Here is a 20,905-nt window from a genome sequence, read left to right on the forward strand (position 1 = left end):
GCTAACCGAGAAGAAAGGACAAGTTCCATAAAGTTTCACGATGTTTACCGACCTACGTACCTATGCTAGGTGCTAGAGGTTCGGCTTGGATATTTTACACCGACGAGATATATGGAAGACTTAATGAACCGCGACTGCAAACGTAAAAGGAAGCGCGCTGCTCTCTCAAAGCATTAAAAATTAGTAAAATGGCAGTTTGGGCGAGTTGGTTAAGCATCTTGTAATAAAAACAGCGCAAGGACACAGGACGAGAACGGAGAGTAGACACACACGGCGCTGAACTTGCAACTACGTTTATTGGAAAAACACGCTGCTTTTCGAGGCAGGGCGTCAAGAAAGCGCGCGCATGCGCTTTGTCAAAAATACACTTATCGGGTAATAAAATGTCTCCTAAAGGCACGTGTGATTATCGGTGCTAACCACTGTGGTATCTGTGCTAACCACTGTGGTATCGGTGCTAACCACTGGTTGCTGTGGTCTACCAGATTCCTCTGTCCTGTGGCCGTACTTATATTGGCCAGACAGGTCGCTGCATTAATGTACGGCTTTTGGAGCACCAAAATTCTTTGGGAAAGTGTTCAACAAACTTGGCCAAGCATTGTCTCGAGTGTAAGTGCACCCCGTTTTTCGTTGACACCGAAATCTTGTTCATACATAACGATCGTAGCACAAGGGAAGTAGCAGAGGCATTTCATATCTTGAGGAAAGGAAACAGATGTGTCAGCCAGCCTTCAGTAGCATTGTCCTCTAAGGAAATGAAGTTGCTAAACAGTGGTTAGCACCGATAATCACACGTGCCTTTAGGAGACATTTTATTACCCGATAAGTGTATTTTTGACAAAGCGCATGCGCGCGCTTTCTTGACGCCCTGCCTCGAAAAGCAGCGTGTTTTTCCAATAAACGTAGTTGCAAGTTCAGCGCCGTGTGTGTCTACTCTCCGTTCTCGTCCTGTGTCCTTGCGCTGTTTTTATTACAAGAAGATTAAAAATTAGCTGCGGTTCAACTACTCAAGAACCTGGTTAGAGAGCGAAAGCTATGACGTATCGGGCAACCATAAGCGGCTTCAGGTCTGTGACGTTGAGTGCGTCCCGGCAGCTAACCGCCGCTATGGCTCAGTGGTAAGGAGCTCGTCCACCGAGCCGGAGTACCCGGGTTCGAACCCGACCGCGGTGGCCGCGTTTCGATGGAGGCGAAACGCAAGAGGCGCACGTTTGCTGTGCGATGTCAGTGCACCTTAAAGATCCCCAGGTGGTCGACATTATTCCGGAGCCCTCCACTACGGCACCTCTGTCTCTCTTCCTCCTTTCGCTCCCACCTTCCTCCCTTCCCTTACGGCGCGGTTCAGGTGTCCGCCGACATATGAGAGACAGTTACTGCGCCATTTCCTTTCCTCGAAAATCTCTGCCTCTACCGTAACCGACAGTAGAGTAAGCATGAAATGCAGAACGATGCAGAAGCGTACGTGGACACGCGGCAGGCCTGACAAGAATGTATATGCAGCGCGTTCGAAACAGTCTAAAGTGCGTAGAGGCGAAAGCGTTTTCCGCATCACTCTGCCTATGTGACACTGGTGACGTCACCACTTGATGACGTCACACATAATTGATGACGAAGCAATGACAAATTACTAGTTAATGGCTAATTACTGATTAATGAATAAATACTAATTAACTGCTAATTAATTACGCTTAAGCTTCGCCTTTAGGAGTGGAACGCGACAGCGTGTTGTAGCGCTGCCAGGCAGTCCACGGAACGCCACCACCCGTTCGGAGCGATGCCTTGCCCTTTGAACGCAACGCTTTTTGAGGGAAGGAAATGCCGCAGTAATTCTCTGTCTCCTCGGTGGACACCCGAACCGCACCGTACACGAAGGGAGGAACGCCACCACCCGTTCGGCGCGAAGCTACCGGCGCTTGTATGCCGGTCCTGTAGGAGGGCTTAGAGAGAGAGAGAGAGGGAAAGGCAGGGATGTTAACCAGAAAGGGATTAGAGAGTCTCGTTAAATCTAGTACGGTGCCCGGATGCTCTCGTTTCAGTGCCCGGCTGTGTGGAATTTAGTGCCCGGATGTTGGCTCTTGGTCTCGGCGTGACGTCACCACACTGCCGACTACGGGAGCTAAAAGCATTTCATGCTTAAAAAATTCAAGCCTGCCGACGGGAGATCTGCGGATATAATGATTGTTATAGTGAAACCAATATATGAAAAAGTTGCGTTCATAAAATCTTTTCCATTAAAAAGTGATTTTGTCCAGAATTGTTGGGTATGATCCTGATGAGTTGATGTCTCATGTCGCCTGTGGGAGCATGCGTTCGAAATATATATGCAGCATATAGTATCCATGATGAAGGACAAATAACATCGCTGTGAGGGAAACGATTCAATGGTCAATCGACTTCAGTGAGCTCACTGTTGTTACATTAGTGAATTCTTACGCTTTTTACCACATCGTGCCCCATTCTGCTTCCGGCTGTGGTGTAGGTCTATAATATTATTTTTTTAAGTAGTAATATATCCTGGGACTTGCTCGCCAAATCTTCATTGACTATTCTGTCCACACAGAGAGGTTCATCTGGTCAATAATATAAGTGGAAGACTGAAGCCCATGAAATCTAGATAAACTCTTCTAGTTTGCACGGCTGCTACCGTGAGTCGCGTAGCGCTAACTCAAAATCACCGCGCGAATTTTGAATGTTCAGTTCATCTCACTGAGATCTGTCCACGACGCCACAACCATCTATAGCCCAATATGACACCACGCCAAAAATCTGAAATTTGGCAATGGAACTGCAGAGGCTTCCGCCGCAAGCGGGCCCACTTGCAGCTCCATATCCAACAAGCACCGTCTGTTACATCCCCAGACGTGATTGCACTGCAAGAAGCTAGCTGCAGGGCTACACTGCCAGGCTATAAAGCATACGAGGGGGTACCCAAAAGAAACCGGACCTATTTTTGTTCGAACTTATTTGTTCACATTTTAAGCACAGAACTTCAATCTCCTTCAAAGTATTCCCCACTTGCAATGATACGCTTGTCGAATCTTTCATTACATTTTTCAAAACATTGTTTAAATTCATCTTTTGTGATGCTTGACAGTGCCTCCGTCGTTTTTTTCTTCACCTCAGCAACATCAGCGAAACGCTTTCCATTCACCTATTTTTTCATTCTAGGAAACAAAGAAAGTAGCACGGGGCAAGGTCGGGAGAGTATGAGGGTTGAGGAACAGTGGACATGCCATTTTTTGTCTAAAATTGTCGTAGAGACAGGGCTGTGTGAGCAGGGGCATTGCCATGATGGAAAAACCAGTCACCCTACCGCCACAAATCTGGCCGCTTCCACCGCACACTGTTGCCCAGTCTTTTCAAAACATCCAAGTAGAAAGCCTGGCTGACTGTCTGACCCTGCGGAACAAATTCTCAATGGACGACTCCTCTCACGTCGAAAAAACAGATCAGCATTGTCTTGAGGTTTGGTTTCACCTGACGATCTTTCTTGAGGCGAGATGAATTTGAAGTTTTCCTTTGGCATGAATGTTGCTTTGATTCAGGATTCGATTCACGAACACTTGAGTTGTCCCGATAGCATCTTCCTTGTGCATCTTTCTTAATATTTCAACAGTTTCCATTCACCTTTTTCCGAGCAAAAATCAGAATTTCACCGGCGCACGCTGTTCACGAAAATCAGCCATTGCAAAAACGACATTCACACAAAACAGTCGTCACTCTAAAACTCTGCCTAAACTAGTCTGACCTCCTTCAACGACGGCACTCGGCTTACTGACTCTGGAATGTTCGTTCTATGCGCTCCTAGTGGCAAAACGCGGTACCACAGAAGCTTTGCCGACCAAAAAATTTAGTCCGGTTTCTTTTGGGTACCCCCTCGTATCTGCCACCCCATTATGACATTAGTAGCGCCGCCGGCTCCTTCACAGCCACGCTGGTACATAGAAATATCACCGTGATTCAACATTTTATAAATGATTCGGAAGAAGATTACACCCTACTTGAAATAGTACCAAGGCAAAAAGGAGACTCAGATCTCTTCATCCTTAATGTATACAACCCGCCCAGAAACAAAGGCAATGGACTCCCACACTTGTTGATAAACACAATGAAGCTGGCTGCTAGAGCTCAGGAAATAATCGTGGGAGACTTCAACTCTCAACACCCCGCATGGGGATATACCAAAGCAACTCCGAAAGGGAACCTGCTCTGGCAAATCATACAGTCACTAGGGCTCACAGCGCTGAACAACCCGAGCGACCACACTCGCATGGGTAACAGTGTATGTGTAGACACATCTCCAGACTTATCCCTCTCTAAAAACGTCAAGGACGCAAAGTGGGTCAACACCGGGCAAAATCTTGGTAGTGATCACTTCATCCTTAGCATCACCTTCCCCACGACAAAACTCAAAAACAAAGCAAAAAAAATACTAACCACGGATTGCGACAAGTTCAGGACACTTCGCAACAAAACAGCTGCAAAGGAGATCTCTAACCTTAGCGACTGGGTTATATCCCTGAATGAGGATGTCAGCTCCACTAGCGTTGTGGTGCCAGTTGAGAAGGAGGAGCAGATTGCAGACTCACCAAATTCTCACCAAATTATTCCGAATTGATATGGGTCCCAGCCCATTCGGGGAATCCGGGGAACGAGGCAGCCCGCAATAAAGCCCGAGGTTTCGTCGACCGGGCAGTGGATGAGTCTGGCTCCCTGAATTTCACGAAGGACTCCATGATCACATATCATGATCTCGCCAATCATTTTAAACTAGAGAGGAGAATTCTCTCCCCTCCGGACAAAAGCCTGACTAAAGAATAAGAGGTTATGTGGCGTCGTCTACAAACGAAATCGATACGTACCCCATCGCTCCTCGCGCACATTTATCCAGGTCTTTACAACCCAAACTGTAAACACTGTGGCCGACGTGCTACCTACGATCACATCCTGTGGGACTGCAAAATAGAGCCACCTCCGGGTGATCTAGTTACAGCTCCTTCTCTCGAGCGGTGGGAGACCGTGCTGGCTAGCTCTGACCCCAGAACGCAAGTTTTGGCAGTGGAGTGGGCTGACAAATTCGTCGAGGGCTGCGTACTCTCGACCACTTAACGCGACCTCTTACCAAGCTCTTTCCGGCGGATAAAATGTTTTACAATCAATCAATTTTCAATGGGCGTCGGAAATAGTTTGTGTGAGCTCAGGAAGCATTATATATAGACTCGTTTTCGCAGCAAGAAGCTAGAGCCGGCCATGATAACCACCATGTTCGCGCACAATATATAAATTAATTTATTTATTTATCTGATACCAACAGCGCCATTTGGCATTAGAGCGCGAAGGGGGAAGGGGGTTACAAACAAAAGGTAATAAGCACACTTCAAAAGGAAATACAAATGCTTGTAAAGGTCAACTGTGCGGAAAACTAAAAGCTTCGGGTAAATCCATTTCAGATTAGGTAGACAGAGACCACATGACTCTCGTCACCACACTGTGATGGCATTAACAGCCATTGCAAACCATTTTGGGTTTATCTAGTTTTCTCAAAAATGCAAGTTTTAAACATCCCCATCAAGTTACCCAATGTTCGACACTGGCGGTCGCCAGATGGCGCTAGTTGCTGAATGTTGCTCAATGTTACATAAAATCCTTCCGTCCGATTACGATAACATCTGTTATGTATAGGCTTGCAATGCAGGCGGTGCAATTAAAAATTCAGTCATGGGTAGACGGTAATAAGGCACTCGGAGAACCTCAGAATGGGTTCAGAAGGGGTAGGCGCTTTGATGATAGTCTGTTCGGGCTTACCCAATGCATAGAAATAGCTAAGGCAGAGAACAGACCTCTCTGTATAGCCTTCCTTGACATAAGCGGTGCATACGTCAACGTGAACAGGGAACTCCTGTGGAACATATTAAAAGATGAAGGTATCGGTCATGAGGCAACTGATTTTCTGCAGGAAATATACCGAGATAATAAAGTTGAAATCACATGGGAAGGGATAAAAAGTAAAACAGTGGAGGTACACAAACGATTAAAGCAAGGTTGTCCCCTATAACCGCTGTTGTTCATAATTTGTGTCATAAATATGGAAAGAAGGCTACAAGGAAGTAATCTAGGCTAAAATCTGTCCTACAGATGAGGCGGAAAGGTCGGCAACTGAGCTGCGGCTCTCAGGTTTAATGTATGCGGACGATATTGTACTTTTAGCAGATAGCCATAAAGATTTGCAAACTCTGGTTAATTGTAGACGAAGAAGGCGCTCTAGGTTTCAGTTTTAGCGCAGCATGGTCAGGTTTGATGATTTTCACCGATACGACTGATCAGGTGCTTGCAATACAATGCCATGAAATACCCAGAGGAGGCGAATACAAATACCTCGGGGTATTGGTAACCGAAGGGCAGATATACACGGAAAAGCACGAAATGTCTCTGAGGGCAAAATGGTGAATTGACAATACAGGCAGTGAAACTAAAAGTGCGGACTTGGATAGGAGGCAGGGAGATACTGGGAGTAAGTACTCCAGGACGAGTTCAGAAACGATAAACGCTTAGACGACAGCCTGTTCGTTCTTACCCATAATCATCATCATCAACATGATCATGAGCCTACTACGCCCACTGCAGGGCAAAGGCCTCTCCCATGTATCTCCAATTAACCGCTATCATTTGCCAATTGTTGCCACTGTATCCCCGCAAACTTCTGAATCTCATCCGCCCACCTAACTTTCTGCCGTCTCTGCTACGCTTGCCTTCTCTTGGAATCCACTCCGTTACCCTTAGGGACCAGTGATTATCTTGCCTTCGCACAACATGCCCTGCCCAAGCCCATTTCTTCCTCTTGATTTCGACTAGGATGTCATCAACCCGCATTTGTTCCCACACACACTTCTCTTTCTTTTTTTATCCCCTCACCCCCTTCCCCCCGTGTAGGGTAGCAAACCGATTATTATTTCGGTTAACCTCCCTGCCTTTCCTCTTCTATATCCTCCTCCTCCTCCTCTGGACTCTGAAGGTTACACTTGTCATTTTTCTTTCCATAATTTTCATAACCTTCTATGAATAAATGAATTTTCTCAAGTTCAGTAAAAAAAAATATTTTTTTTCTTTTGCAGCGATGGGTATCAAGGGCACGTTTCCCGCTTCTGCAACGTCGGCGGAGTGACAACGCGCCACAGTGATTGGTCACCATGCAGAGGGGTCGCGCAACGCGCCAAGCTTAGTGGTCCGAACACAATGACGTCATGAGTGCTAGCATAGGGATGTCACGCACACTCTGCCAGACTACGCAAATAATGCCGTATAAAATATATTCACCACTTCGACCATCTGTCGCTGAATCTCGCCTCAGGAGGTACCACATTGGAAGTATTTTCATTATTATTATGGGCAGGCCTGTGGAATTCGAAAAATGGCAGTTAGTTAGGAAGGCGGCGCTAGAGCACGTAGGTGGTGGTGGTGGTGGTGGTGTGACACTTTTTATTAAGAGCCTTTATGTTAGGCGTTCAGTAGGTCCTGGGCCAAGGTGACGAGGGCGCGTCGCATCTTCAGATCCAGGGAGGCGAACCAGATGGGCCACGGTGGGGGTGGAGGGAAAAGATAGAGAACAGTGTTATGATTTTACAGGCACTAGAAGAGAGCCCCTCGGACAATATAGGAAGAGAAAAAAAAAAGAAAAACACGTTCTTTCTTGCCCAGCAAAACAATGTGTAGAAAATGCAAAACAATGTGTAGAAAATAAATGTGAATGTCAATTCCAGCCTACCTACTTGCGAAGTGTGACCATAAAAAAATTTAGCAGGATAGCCGCGAAATACTTCGAGGTATTGCTCAACTCTACAGTATACCTCAGTGCACCAACGGAATCCCGCTGTCAGACTGTGAGCGAGAAGTGAAAAGACACAGTTTTGAAATTGGCCATTATTTAGAGGTCAACAACAACAACAACAATGACAACAGCAACAGCTGCGTTGTACGGGGTGCTTCTGATCGATTCAAAATCCCCTCATAATCATCATTATCATGATCCCTTACATCCCCTACGTGTCCTTAAAAATAGTTGTTTACAGTTATGGGCAGAACAGCGCTCAGAATCCGCTATTTTTTTTTAATCACTGCAGTCATTTTCTTTGCCTCTCATCACTAAACCCTTCGAAACCTCCCATCGTTAGTGTGAGTCCTTTCAGAAGAGTCCAAGAACACAAAGACGACGACGATGAGGATAGCAGCAACAGTCAAGGTGACAGCTGTCTTGTGCGTGCCCTCATCGACGTGGAAGTGACGAACGGTAAGGTATTAGCTTGGGAGCGCTAGCGCAAGCTTTTACGTCTTGGTGCCTGACGCTTGTGACGTGGAATCGTTTCCAAAACCAAGCGGCCGGCTACGCTCTGACGACGCTTTATAGTAGAGCAGACTGTTCGCGGCTTCCGGTAGGAACTCGTGCATGTGGCGCACATCAGGGGTTCCAGAGCTCGGAGCAAACTGCAGAGCATGAACAGCAATAACATGGGTTCAATCTGAAGTGTGTCGAGGTGCCTATAGAGTGTCGGAGAGGCTTTTACGGATCTTCGGCCATATAAGTAGCGAAAGTCTTCATGAGACCCATATGCGTCAGAATCCGGCTTTCTGACCCGTCCAGAACGCGTGATTTGTAGAGGATGGCTGGATGGATTGAAATTAGGGCAGACCCGTTTGAATCGAAGTGGTGGCAAGGGCCACCATGTGAGGTATTTCTTTTTCTTTATAATTATCTAAGCAATCTCCCAAACTTAATATTATCTTTCCTTTTTAATCCTTAACTTGTATCCCAAGTTTAACATGGAGAAAATCGAGTATGCTCTCCAATAAGGAAAGGTGTCGGGCAGGGAGACACGATCTTGTCAAGGCTATTCACCGCCTGTTTACAGCAGGTGTTCCGGGGTCTGAAATGGGAGCAGCTGGGGAAAAGAGGTATTGGAGAATACCTAAGTAATCTGCGATTCACTCTTATGACATTGCCTCGCTAAGTCACTCAGGACATGCACTGCAAAGCATGATCAATGGGTTAGACAGGCAGAGCAGTGTGGTGGGGCTAAAAATTAACATGCAGGAAACCAAAGTAATGTTCAACAGTCTAGCAAGGGAACAGCATTTCGCATTTGGTAGCGAGGTGCTGGAAGTGGTAAGACAATATGTCTACTTAGGGCAGGTAGTGACCGCTGATCCGGATCACGAGAGGGAAATAACTAGAAGAATAAGAATGGGGTGAAGCGCATATAGCAGGTTCTCGCAGATCATGAATGACAGTTTACCAATATCCCCCAAGAGAAGTGTATACAACAGCAGTATCTTACCGGTACTCACTTATGGGGCAGAGACGTGGAGGCTAACAAAGAGTGTTCAGCTTAAGTTAAGGAGAACGCAGCGAGCTACGGAAAGGAAAATGATAGGTGTAACGTTAAGAGATCGGAAGCGGGCGGAGTGGGTGAGGGGACAAACACCGGCTAATGGCATCCTAGTTGAAATCGAAAGGAAGAAGTGGGCTTGGGCAGGGCATGTAATACGAAAGCAAGATAACCGCTGGTCATTAAGGGTAATGGAGTGGATACCAAGAGAAGTCAAGCGTGGCATGGGGCGGCAGAAAGTTAGGTGGGTGGATGATATTAAGAAGTTTGCGGGGATACAGTGGCCGCAGCTGGCACAGGGAGAGACATGGGAGAGGACTTTGTCCTACAGTGGGTGTAGTCAGGCTTACGATGATTATAATGATATCTCTTTTAGCAATTCTATTATATCATGGCCGATGCCTTCATTTTTGAGTATACTCCACAGTACCTCCCTATTTACGCTGTCGTCCGCACCTATTATGTCCAAGAAGGCTAAATACAGAGGCCTGTTTCCTTCCCTAGCTATTTCCATGCATTGGGCAAGTGCGGACAGGCGGTCATCTAAGCTGTAGCACTTCTGAACACAGACTCTGATGTTCTCTGAGTGCCTAACTGCTTTCTATTAATGTCATGCTGTACATTTTAAATTTTTGTCACTGCCTGCATTGTGAGCCTACATGTAACTGACATTATCGCAATTGCTCTGAATGATTCTATACTGGTCCTATCTGCGTTTTCTTCATAGATCAAATTCACTGAACTATTTCGCCAGCTGTCCTGAGTTTGCTTATTTATTACGACTGTTTACAACGCTTTTTGCAACGTTTTTTTTGCTCCTTCGACCGAGTTGATATTTACCTTGATTGGAATTTCGTCTATGCCTGCGGTTATGCATCTAGGAAAATTTGCATCCGCCTTTTTCCAGTTCATGTTGTTCAGTTCGAAGATCTCTTCCGTTATGCTCTCATGTGCTGCTGCTGTATTAGCGGAGGTTACCCTATCGTCGCTCCTAAATGACTATGCTAGTAATAGAGCAGTGCCGAAAGAGCAAGTTCGAGGAACATTTACTAACAAGTGCAATTTTCATTTCAAAACAATACGTTTAAATAGGCTACGCGAATTGGTGAAAAACAAGGATTTCTACGCTGTCACCAGAAATAAGCGTAGACACGTCTAAAGGCAAATGATTACAAAAGATGGCGAGAAAATGAGCTAACGGCGATAAAAATCGACGAGTAAAGGTCGTGATGAAAAGACAACAGGTAAAAACTGTAAAAACGTAGCCTAATAGGCGAGTAAAAACGTTAAGAACATAAAAGAGACAAGGAAAAAAATGGTGGACAGTTGAGCTCTGTCTTTAAGGATATGGCGCGGAAGCTTTACTGTTTTCCGTCAGCGACTCCACTTCATCTCATTAGCATATAACCCGGTCATACCCTGTACACATATTGCCACATCACATGACACACCAGCGTCACGTTACACAAGCATACAGTCGTTCGCGTATTTTATCCTGGGCGAGGGTGTGCACTGCCAGTTTCTTTTGTCGATAAGATTTCAATTTTAATGGGATATCATTTTGAACCTGCGTTCCATAATTCCTGGGTGACAGGTGGCATACGGGAAGAGCATTGCGCGGTTATAAGAGCAACCTGGGTCTCACAATCCCCGCCAGTCACGACTGACAAAGGCATCAAAAGCTTCGCAAGCTATCGCGTTACCAACGCATATTGTAATTAGGAGTCCCTGTAAATTTTTTGTCCGTTTCACCTTGAGAAAGCTATGCTATGTTTGCCCCTTTGCGTTCTCCTGAAACCACTTATCGTTGTTCAATGCCGTCCTTAATTTCATTGTTCTGTCAGCTTCATGGCTTCCTTTTTGCTTTCCAGCGGATTTCCAGTGGCTTTCCAGTTTTGCTTGTTTCGTTTTCGCACGGTTCAGTATAATCACACTCTTCCACACATCTTTCCACTCGTTCCGTTAACCTCTAAAATAAAGTTAATACAGAGGTACAAACAAACAAACAAACAAACAAACAAACAAACAAACAAACAAACAAACAAACAAACAAACAAACAAACAAACAAACAAACAAACAAACAAACAAACAAACAAACAAACAAACAAACGCTGTCTCAGCACCACAGAAGGCACCAAGTTCTCTTCTGCTCTTTTGCATCCTTCGAGTGGGAGCAGTAAGTTATAGCTGATACGAAAGTTATAGCTGACGCATTTCGGAGGGCGGGGGGGGGGGGGGGGGGTAGGGGGGGACAGAACATTTGGGGGCAGTAGTGGGCTCTCGCTGCTGGTGTTGTTTGTCAGTTAACTTTAATCGTAACTCACCGTGGGGCCAAAGGAAAAGGTGCAAGGTGGGTTCTAATGTGTCCTAAATTCGGAACCTTATTCGTCCAGGTATGATGTGACAATGGCACATGATCACGCTCCTGGCTAAACTGTGATGTCAGCGAAAGCCTTTACGATTTAGGAGATAGTGGCCGTATGTATGGCGGTGCACGTAGCAATAACTTTGTGCTGTTATTTCGATCTACGGTGCTGCGTTGATGGTGTTGAGCGTATTATGTTTCAATGCAGGATATGGGACTAATGGAATCATGCACTATAATGTGCAAAGAGATTAGAACTGTTCAGATTTGCTAGTTGTAGCTTGTCCGAATTCGTGCAGATACTCGTCCTTTAGGTGCCAGATTAGCTTCAAAATATTAGTTTTTAATTAATAATTCTTGATTTTGAGCCTATATTTCGTTATAGACCGCAGATTTTAAGCCAAGTGGTATAAGATCGTTTATTAAGCATGAACCAACTAGCCCACACCAGAATCCTCTTGCCAGTACGCAACAAAAAATTCAAATTTCGCGCCAACCATTACAGCTTTAGCAAACACTTGTGAGATGGCGCCACAAGGCGTAACACCTTTCCTTCCCAGGACACTTTGCGAGCTCAGCTGCCATGTTTACAAATGGCAGCCTCCATGGCCGACTCCTCCGGTGATAGTTTACAAGAATCACTTCTAATCGTGCAGGTTTTTGACTCAGCGCCGTCGATGACTCTACTGCGGCGCGGGAAACAGTAGCGGCAAGGCGTGCCGTCGCGTTATTGTGCCCCGATCGCGCTGACAACCGGATGCAAGCGACTTCAAAATGAGTGCAGACGATGCGACCACTGCAGTTGACGGCCCCGCGCCTTCGGATGAACCAGCGGCTGCCGATGCCAGTCCGGAAGCCGCTAGCACGGTAAGCGTTCGCCCCAGCTTCTCGTATTTTTTATCTCGCGATCGCACGCTCGTCGTCTTGAGTGGAAACTAGCGCTTCCGCGTTGTTTTGCGCGCCGTTCTGCTATCTGGATTAGTGATCTTTTATCGCATGGCGATCGCAGTGTTCGTCTTCCCCATGTGCGCGGTGTACGTAAACAAACAGCTCACGGTAGGTCGGAAATAAAACACGGTGCTATGTTTACCTGCTCACGCTTTCGGTGCAGCTTCTGTAATTCAAAAAAAAAAAAAAAAAGTCGACTGTCAGAAATGACACAGGTGAGCTCTGTTAAAAAAAAAAAAGAAAGGCTATTGCTTGAATGCCGGCTGCAAACGTAAATCAGCAGTCCATGGGGGCGTGCCGCTTCAATATGCCGGACATCGATCCAGAAGTTTCTGGCTAATGAAACGCGGCGTCGCGTTTTCTGCGAGTGCGTTTTCGACGGCAAGGAAAAAAAAAAAAAGGAAATCGTAATACGAAGCGAACAGTTTATTTCGGTCGGGCTGTCACGATCTTTTAAACACAAACAGGCTGTTATGTTCTTTTAAACGCAAACAGTCCATAGTCGATGCGATTATTCACATCACCCTTGTACTCACTGAAATGAGTTAATTTTTTTTTTGCATATTTTCCGTGCATATTTTCGTTTGACGGAATCACTACTTTCGGCTAGCGAACTGTCGAAAATGTCTTGCATGCGCAATTATACTCCTCATAATAGAATATCTGAGGAATAATGCCCCCTCGAAATTATCAGTATAAACATACATCCTAATTACAGTGGCTTCTTAAAACTTTATTATTGATTTTAGTTATTTGGAAGTTTGACAGCAGGAATTATCCTTTACTATATGCCCACGTGCCCATATAAGTTACTTGTGTACTACTCTCTGTTTGTATGAAATATTTTGGCATAACATTGAACACCGAGTTTATTTAGTATTATGAATATGTTTTGTGTTTCATCAATGCTGGCTGTCCTGTATTGGCAGAAGATCAGCGCCTGCAGATAACAAACAAAATGCAAACTTACAATGCAGCTTTATTCCCACTACATTGCTTGTTGTTGAAGGCCTGTAAAAAAAAGCTTTACCGATAAGTCAGGTCAGAGGTACTGTACGACACTGTTGCCAGTTTTTCAGTGTGGAAAGGAATTGAAGGCACTGTGCTGTGGTCATGTAATACTGATAGTCGGGTTACATGCCACATGTATACCGCATGCAAAGGCAACAGCGTGGTCTATACATGAACACAGAAACCGCGTTACAAAATGAAAATAAGTGCTGCATTGTATGAATAGGCCTTGCAAGTTTTTAAATGTTACATCTCAAAAGTGGATGTTTTAGTTGTGCAGATCGTTGAATATTTTTGGTAGTTTACTCTGCATCATTTGTAGCTTGTACATTGCACTCGTTCCATGTCACGATGGCTTGTTTATACGTATATATATTCTTCTGTCTAGTTTTGTTGTCTTCTAAACAAGACCATGTTTCATTTCTTGTTTTGACAGTTTTCACTAAGCCCATTCCATACTAAAGGGGACATGCAAATTTTTTCGTGTTTCAGTAGGGCTCCTAAAAATAATCACAACAAAAGTGTGCTGGAAATTAGAATTAGGGGCATTGTTTCGGTGAAGAATTTTTCATTTGTTGCGGTGCTGCACTGTACGGGAATTGGTTTCATAGGCACATTGCAGGAAAAAGGGCAACTTAAAGGAGTATAGACACCTAACTTTTGGGTGCATGTGTTCTTCTTTGTAATGAGGCGTCAGGCATTATTATGCATGAATTACCACATGGTATTCAGGCGAAAGCCTTTGGTGCTTCATCGTTGTTGACAGAAGGTTGTCAGCAAAGGTGTTACGCTTTTCGGTTGATTGAAATGGTTATGACGTCAGAGTGCGTGGATTCGAAGTAATAAGGTCACCCACTGATGCCTGACACCCCCTTTTGGAGCAGAGGACAACCAATAGAAAATAGTTGTCCTTGTCGTCCGCTCCGACAGGTGGCGTAAGACGTCCACCAAACAGTGTGCCAGGAAAGGCTTTCTTTCGCCTTGCAGCACTTTAGAGAGCCAAAGTGCCCCCTGAATTTTTTCTCCTATGGCATCTAAATAATTTATAATCAAATTTCTTTCTCGTGCAGTTTCGGTTTCAACAGCTGAACAATGAGCGTGACGTCAAAGAGAGATTATAGGTCACGTGAGGCATGCAAAACTGCAGTATGATCTTGTGGTTCTACATTCGTTGTCATTCAGGTCTTGAGGAAGCCTGGCTTCAGCACTGCAGTGAACGATCAAGCAGCGATTATATCACAGCTTTTCCATGGCTCACATGATATATAACCAAACTTGGACACCATAGCCATTGTTCGGCTGTTGAAATTGAAACCGAAACAGCATGCCAGAAAAATTCAATCTTAAATTACTCAGCGGTTGTAGGCGAATACCACATGGTGATTCATGCATAGTAGTGCCTTCCGCACCATTGCAGAAAAGAAAACATTCCATCAAAATTAGGTGTCTACACTCCTTTAAGTGCACTGAGAGTTGAGCTCAGCTGGGACCGCTGTCCTCTCACCGACGAAAAGTAAAATTTAAACTTCTATATTCCGTATTCCACTATGAAAATGGAATTGAGGGAGCACCTGTCTCAAACAGCTTCACAATGTTTTTTTCTAAGCGTACAGGCCACAGATTTAAATTTTGCGGATATGAACCCCCGGACTGACACTTACGCAGACTCTTTCTTTGTCAAACTAATTAGACAGTTGAATAGTCTGACTGAAATGCAAGTTTGCTGTGTTACTTGAGGCCTACTTTTCTGCATGTTGTAACCTCCTGCTGTGGCACCTTCAGGCGCTGCCCTCTGACTAGAGATTAGACTAGACTAGAGAGATCTGTCTAGAAATTAAAGGGACACTGAAGACTATTGAAGCTGGCCTTTGCTATCAGATTAGGGCATTCTAAGGATGCAGCTTTTACTGAAAAGGAGCTTATGTAAGTAAGCAAAGACCAAAAAATAAAATATAGGTGTTGCCATCACAGGCCAGTTTCGCAGGCAGGCAGCGTGTGGCAACACTTGTTTTTTTTTTCGAAGGCTTTTTTTCAAGACAGGAATAATGGAGTCCCTTCAGTTAGAAAAAATGTTGTGCGCTGAATAGATGAATACAGAAAAACACGCACAACAGGAGAGATGCGCAACTTCCAACTTAATGACAGGATGTGAATCCAGGCATTCTTTTATAGCCGCTGGGCTGCATGAAGAAGAGTGAACATGAGAATGCTATCTTGGCAGAGCAGCATTTATGAGATAGGTCGCACAGTACATGCCAAGAGTAGGTAACACTTATTAGGGTGAAAACTGACACAGACAAGAATTTATGAACATGAAACAGTCCTAACAGTTTAAAAAACTGGAAAAAACCTATATGAAGGGAAACCTTTGATAAAGGCACTATGAAATATAAAATAGTAGTGGACATGGGAATTAAAACTAGTATGACACGGCAAAAATGGAACATACACTTTTTCGAAATGCTGTACGAACTAACCTGTTAAAAAGTCGCTTCTGGGAAAATCTTTACTGCAATTTTCTCAGCAAAAATATGTTTGTTACAATGCAAGCATCAGCATATGTTAAAGAAACTTTAAAATCTATTTTTACTTTTTAAAAAAAAAGATGGAGTTGCCCTGAATGCCCCTTTCTATAATGATATAAAAAATATGATTAAAAATATGCATATATCTAAGGTTCCTGTGAGCACAGATGCAAATTAGCATGCCCATTTTATGCCAAAACATCCTCATGCTTTTGTGGAAAGCGCTGCTTATGCGGTTTTATCTTCAGTTTGTGCGCAATAATGCCATATGTTATACGGTGCATTTGAAGCATTACAGAGGGCAAAAATTTCCTTCTTGATGAAAGGGTGTCTTTAGTCTTACTCATGGATCTGTTTCTAATCATTTGTAACCTAGTGTAAATTAGACCGGATATGTGGAAAACTGCCTCTTGTCCCTTGGCATGGCAGGACCCAATTCAGACCTTCATATGAAGTTGGTACTTAATTATATTTCACTTGCCAGGCATAAGGCTTTTGTAAAATATTTAGAAGGAAGAAAGGAAAGGTGTAAAACATACTCATTGCAGCATATTGTTTTAACCGTTAAAGCTCAGCTTTTGATTTGTTGTGCATCTGTTCAGCTATCAGTGTTCGGAAAATCTTGATGATCTTGTGTCCTGTCGGGACTCCTGTTTTGCGCAGCACTGGTTGTTGTCTGGTGAAGGGCATGTATGGAGACCTCTGAAAACTTACAGGCCAGCTATTGTGATATCTGTGCGATGTCAGTACACGTTTAAGAATCCCAGGTGGTTGAAACTATCCGGAGCCTTCCACTACAGCGTGCCTGATAGCGTGAGTCACTTACGGACATTAAACATCATATACCAAAATGGAACCCAACCAGTGATTGTGCTTGTCGCTGATTACCAGACAGATAAGATGGTGAGAGGGTGTGGAGACCGTACCTTTGGTGTTGAATCTGTAGTTTTACATTCCCTTGTGCTAGGTGCAGTAGATAACCACACTGTCCATTGTGTGCAGATGACGCAACTGTCTTTACATCTGACCGCAACTGACCTGAATCTTAGATTAGCCAACATAGATGCATGATATCAAAAAAAGCAAAATAATAGTGCCTGGGACTCCAACTGCATGATTTAACTTGTCAGATAAAAATGGAGGTAACATGACTTATCTATCGTTGTCATTGACATTCCTCAGCATAGAGCTTGATTTATTTCTGAGATTCACTGCTCATTTAGCCTAATAAAACGAAAGACTGCAGGGGATTTGGATTGTCTTGAAAACATGCAACTTGAGTGTTGTGCATTTTATCTTACTTTTTAAAAAAATTTTCTGCCTTTTCCGGTGGCTCGTTTGCGGTGAAACTGCGCACTTGGCTTGTTGTACATTTCGATAACCTTTGCTTTGTGGTTGCTTTGATAACGGTGCTTACCTGGTTCGGCCACGCATGATGCAAACCAGTAATTGTCTCGCCAAGGTCAAGGATGTGAAGACCACCAGTGCCTGGTTCCCGCTTAAAGGTGCAGTGAAGAGGAATCTGAACTCGTCTTTTTGCCGCTGGAACTCGATCTACACGTTCCGAACGTTCTTGGAAACTTCGAATTATTGCCCTGTGCGGCCGATTTCCCTAATTTAAATCGTATAACGTCGGGCTCCCGCCTTTTTTTTTTAATTTCCCGCAAACGGTGGGACAACGTTCATGGATAAGCTGGTAAGTGAACTTACGATGAGCCTTGCGATGATTTGATCTCCACCTTTAAATTAGATGTCTAATATGCTACTTTGGTGAATTAACCCTTATAACCACGCTCCTTTCAAAAAACACGACCGCCCGCAATTTCGGCCAACGGTAGCATTGGCTAGGCAGCGATGATCTATCACTCGAGTTGCTGCAGCAAAGATTTGTGCCATACTCGCCGCACAGGGCTCAGAACTGACTGGTGTCTTTACGATTAACATCGGCAAGTGCGATATTTGGGACGCCATTTACTCAACATTCCCGAAGGCTGCATGCTACGACGCTGGGCGGCCGGGCCTGCGGCGTCTGCTAGCGGCAGCCAGCGGGAGCCTGTTTCGACGACAGCGCCCCCTCGCGCTAAAATTTGCGGGCCGCTTCAGCCGCATGGAGAAGGCGGAGAGTTTGGTAACTTAGTTTAGTTCCATTAACGTTGCGGTGGGAGGAGTCGACCAACCTTTCACTACTTTCACCCAGTCCCGTGGCGGCTTGCGCCTCTGCCATCGGCGGAGTGATACGTAGGGATCGGCGAAAGCAGAGTCCACGCGTATTTTTATTTCCGTGGGCCTAATTTGCAGCTATGCAGTCTCTGACTGGACCTATTTATTCACGGAAACCTAGAAGCAAAATAAAAGCGAAAGCAAGGCCTCCACGCGACTGCCTGAAAGGCACTCCATGCGTTGGTCGTCTCCTCCCACCGTATGAGGGCAATTAAAAAAAAAAAAGCAAAAAGGCGGGAGCTGGACGTTAATCCGATTTAGAGAGATCAGCCGCACAGGGCAATAAATCGAAGTTTTTAAGAATGCTGGGAACGTGTAGATCGAGTCCCAGCGGCGAAAATACGAGTTCAGGTTCCTCTTAAGTGCACCGTTAAGGGCGACGATGGTGCCATCTGTAGTCTGCAGAAGAAAGCGCCGGAACGCGAAAGGCGCCAGGCGAGTGTTGCAAGCTGCGCCGGACCTCAGATGGCGCCACCGCCGTCCTTCGGCGGCAGCGCGGCGTTGGCGGTCATGTCCAACATTATTTCACAAAAATTTTGAATATTGGAAGACTGTAAGCTACTAGTATATAAATATTGGCGCCGCGGTGGCTCAGTGGTTATGGTGCTCGGCTGCCGACCCGAAAGACGCGGGCTCGATCCCGGCCGCGGCGGTTGAATTTCTTTGGAGGAGAAATTCTAGAGGCTCGTGTACTGTGCGATGTCAGTGCACGTTAAAGAACCCCAGGTGGTCGAAATTTCCGGAGCCATCCACTACGGCGTCTCTCATAGCCTTAGTCGCTTTGGGACGTTAAACCCCATAAACCAAACCAAATATTGGAAGTAACTGGCCATTCTGTCGGTATGTAGCAAAATCTTTCTATCGCTAGCATCGAGCAGCGTTGCGAGGTACGGGCTGTGGACTCGGTGAAGGCTAGGAAATGGGTCTTTGTTAAAAGAATTTGACCCAAAAGAAAAGAGGGCCTTGGAAGGCACAGACTGGCTCCCCGAGCAGCTGCTCTCTCCCGCTGCTGGAGGACGACTCTCCTCGTTGACTCCCGTGCGTTCACCAGTCTCTTCGGGGGCGTGGGTTCGAATCCCACCGCTGCCACCAGTTTGTTGCGAGGTGCAGGCTGTTGACTCGGTGAAGGCTAGGAATTGGGTCTTTATTAAAGAATTTGACTCAAAAGGAAAGAGGGCCCCAGGCCCTTGGAAGGTACAGGCTGGCTACCCGAGCAGTTGCTCTCTTCCGCTGCTGGAGGACGACTCCCGTTGAATCCCGTGCATTCACTGCTGCTTCCTCGAACGCCGTGCCCACGTGACCCAGCTGGGCGTTCTCGGGAGGAAGCGTCCCTCTGCGCTGACTGTCGCGCTCTCGAACGCCGTGTCCACGCGTTCGCGTCCCTGGGCATTTACGTTCGCGTTTTCGAACGCCGAACATGAGCCCCGCGTCCGTGAATAGGCCGGCACCCTGCGATGCCGAGTAAAGGTCCGGACGCTCGCGGCACAAACAGTTTCCGGATCTCTGGCCCACAGACCAGCAGTGTCTTGCAACGTAACAGCAGTAAAGACTGCTCTAGCAGACTAATGCCGAACGCTTTTGACGATATCAAACAAATTCAAGCCTGCCGACAGGATATGTTCGAATATATTGATTGCTATAGTGACCTCTTACAATATACGAAAAAATTGCACTCATAAACTCTGCCGTTAAAAAGTGTTTTTGTCCAGATTAGGATGTGTTTCAGTTCGTCGATCTTGGCGCAGACGATTACGGATTTGCAGCACTGTTTACAAACTTACTATGAAGCAGAGGCTAACCCAGTGCGCAGTTTCACCGCAAATGAACCAGCGGTTAAGGGTGGGAAACATTTTAAGTCACTACGATAAAAATGCACAACACTGAGCTCTGCCACATGCTCATGCCTTCTTTCGTAGTCACATAAACTAACATTTAGCTATACTTGTGCACGTCCAAAATGAAGCTGTTTCATGTAGCCCTTGTAGAATACATATCGGTCTTGTTTTCAGTGAAGTTCACATTCTCATCATTATTGAGATAACCAAATTTAAGACGAGAAATACCGTATTTCGCCTTGTCTCTGACACTGACCTATCAGCTGCAAGGCAACTCAGATTTGATTGTTTTGGGTCCAGAGACGACAGCACTTACGTACTAGCAAAATCAGGTACATTATATTTCACTGTAGGTGTGTAAATGCGCCCGTGATAGGAAAACAAGTATTAGTTTTTCCGCGTGCACAATATAGAGCTGTTTAAGACTTGCCTGCCGGAGCAATGAGGTCGTCGCGCCTTGCCAGCAGCTGATTTCGTTCACTCAAGCCACGGTTGAGAGCAGCACAATCGTGGCGCGCGAATGCGCTATTCACGTGTTTTTTTTTATTTTATTTCGCGGGCTTTCTTTGGAGCTCGGAAAAAAGATACACCTGAGGCTCTATTTATTGCAAATAAATGGA

At 45.3% G+C, this 20,905-nt stretch overlaps 1 protein-coding gene across 2 annotated transcripts in view; it reads left to right on the top strand.

Annotated features, from left to right (window-relative positions):
- The first annotated feature begins 12,346 nt into the window (after positions 1–12,346).
- The window catches only part of LOC149367259 (E3 ubiquitin-protein ligase Rnf220-like), a 55,053-nt gene continuing 46,494 nt past the window's right edge, over positions 12,347–20,905 (top strand). For both annotated transcript variants that reach the window (XM_089554837.1, XM_089554831.1), the window contains exon 1: positions 12,347–12,613. In XM_089554837.1, the coding sequence (XP_089410963.1) occupies positions 12,521–12,613 (93 nt within the window). In that variant the 5' untranslated portion in view covers positions 12,347–12,520. The remainder of the gene's footprint in view (positions 12,614–20,905) is intronic.

This window comes from Amblyomma mixtum, chromosome 1, assembly GCF_055824585.1.
Source record: "Amblyomma mixtum isolate Tamu chromosome 1, ASM5582458v1, whole genome shotgun sequence".
Classification (NCBI taxonomy): domain Eukaryota; kingdom Metazoa; phylum Arthropoda; class Arachnida; order Ixodida; family Ixodidae; genus Amblyomma; species Amblyomma mixtum.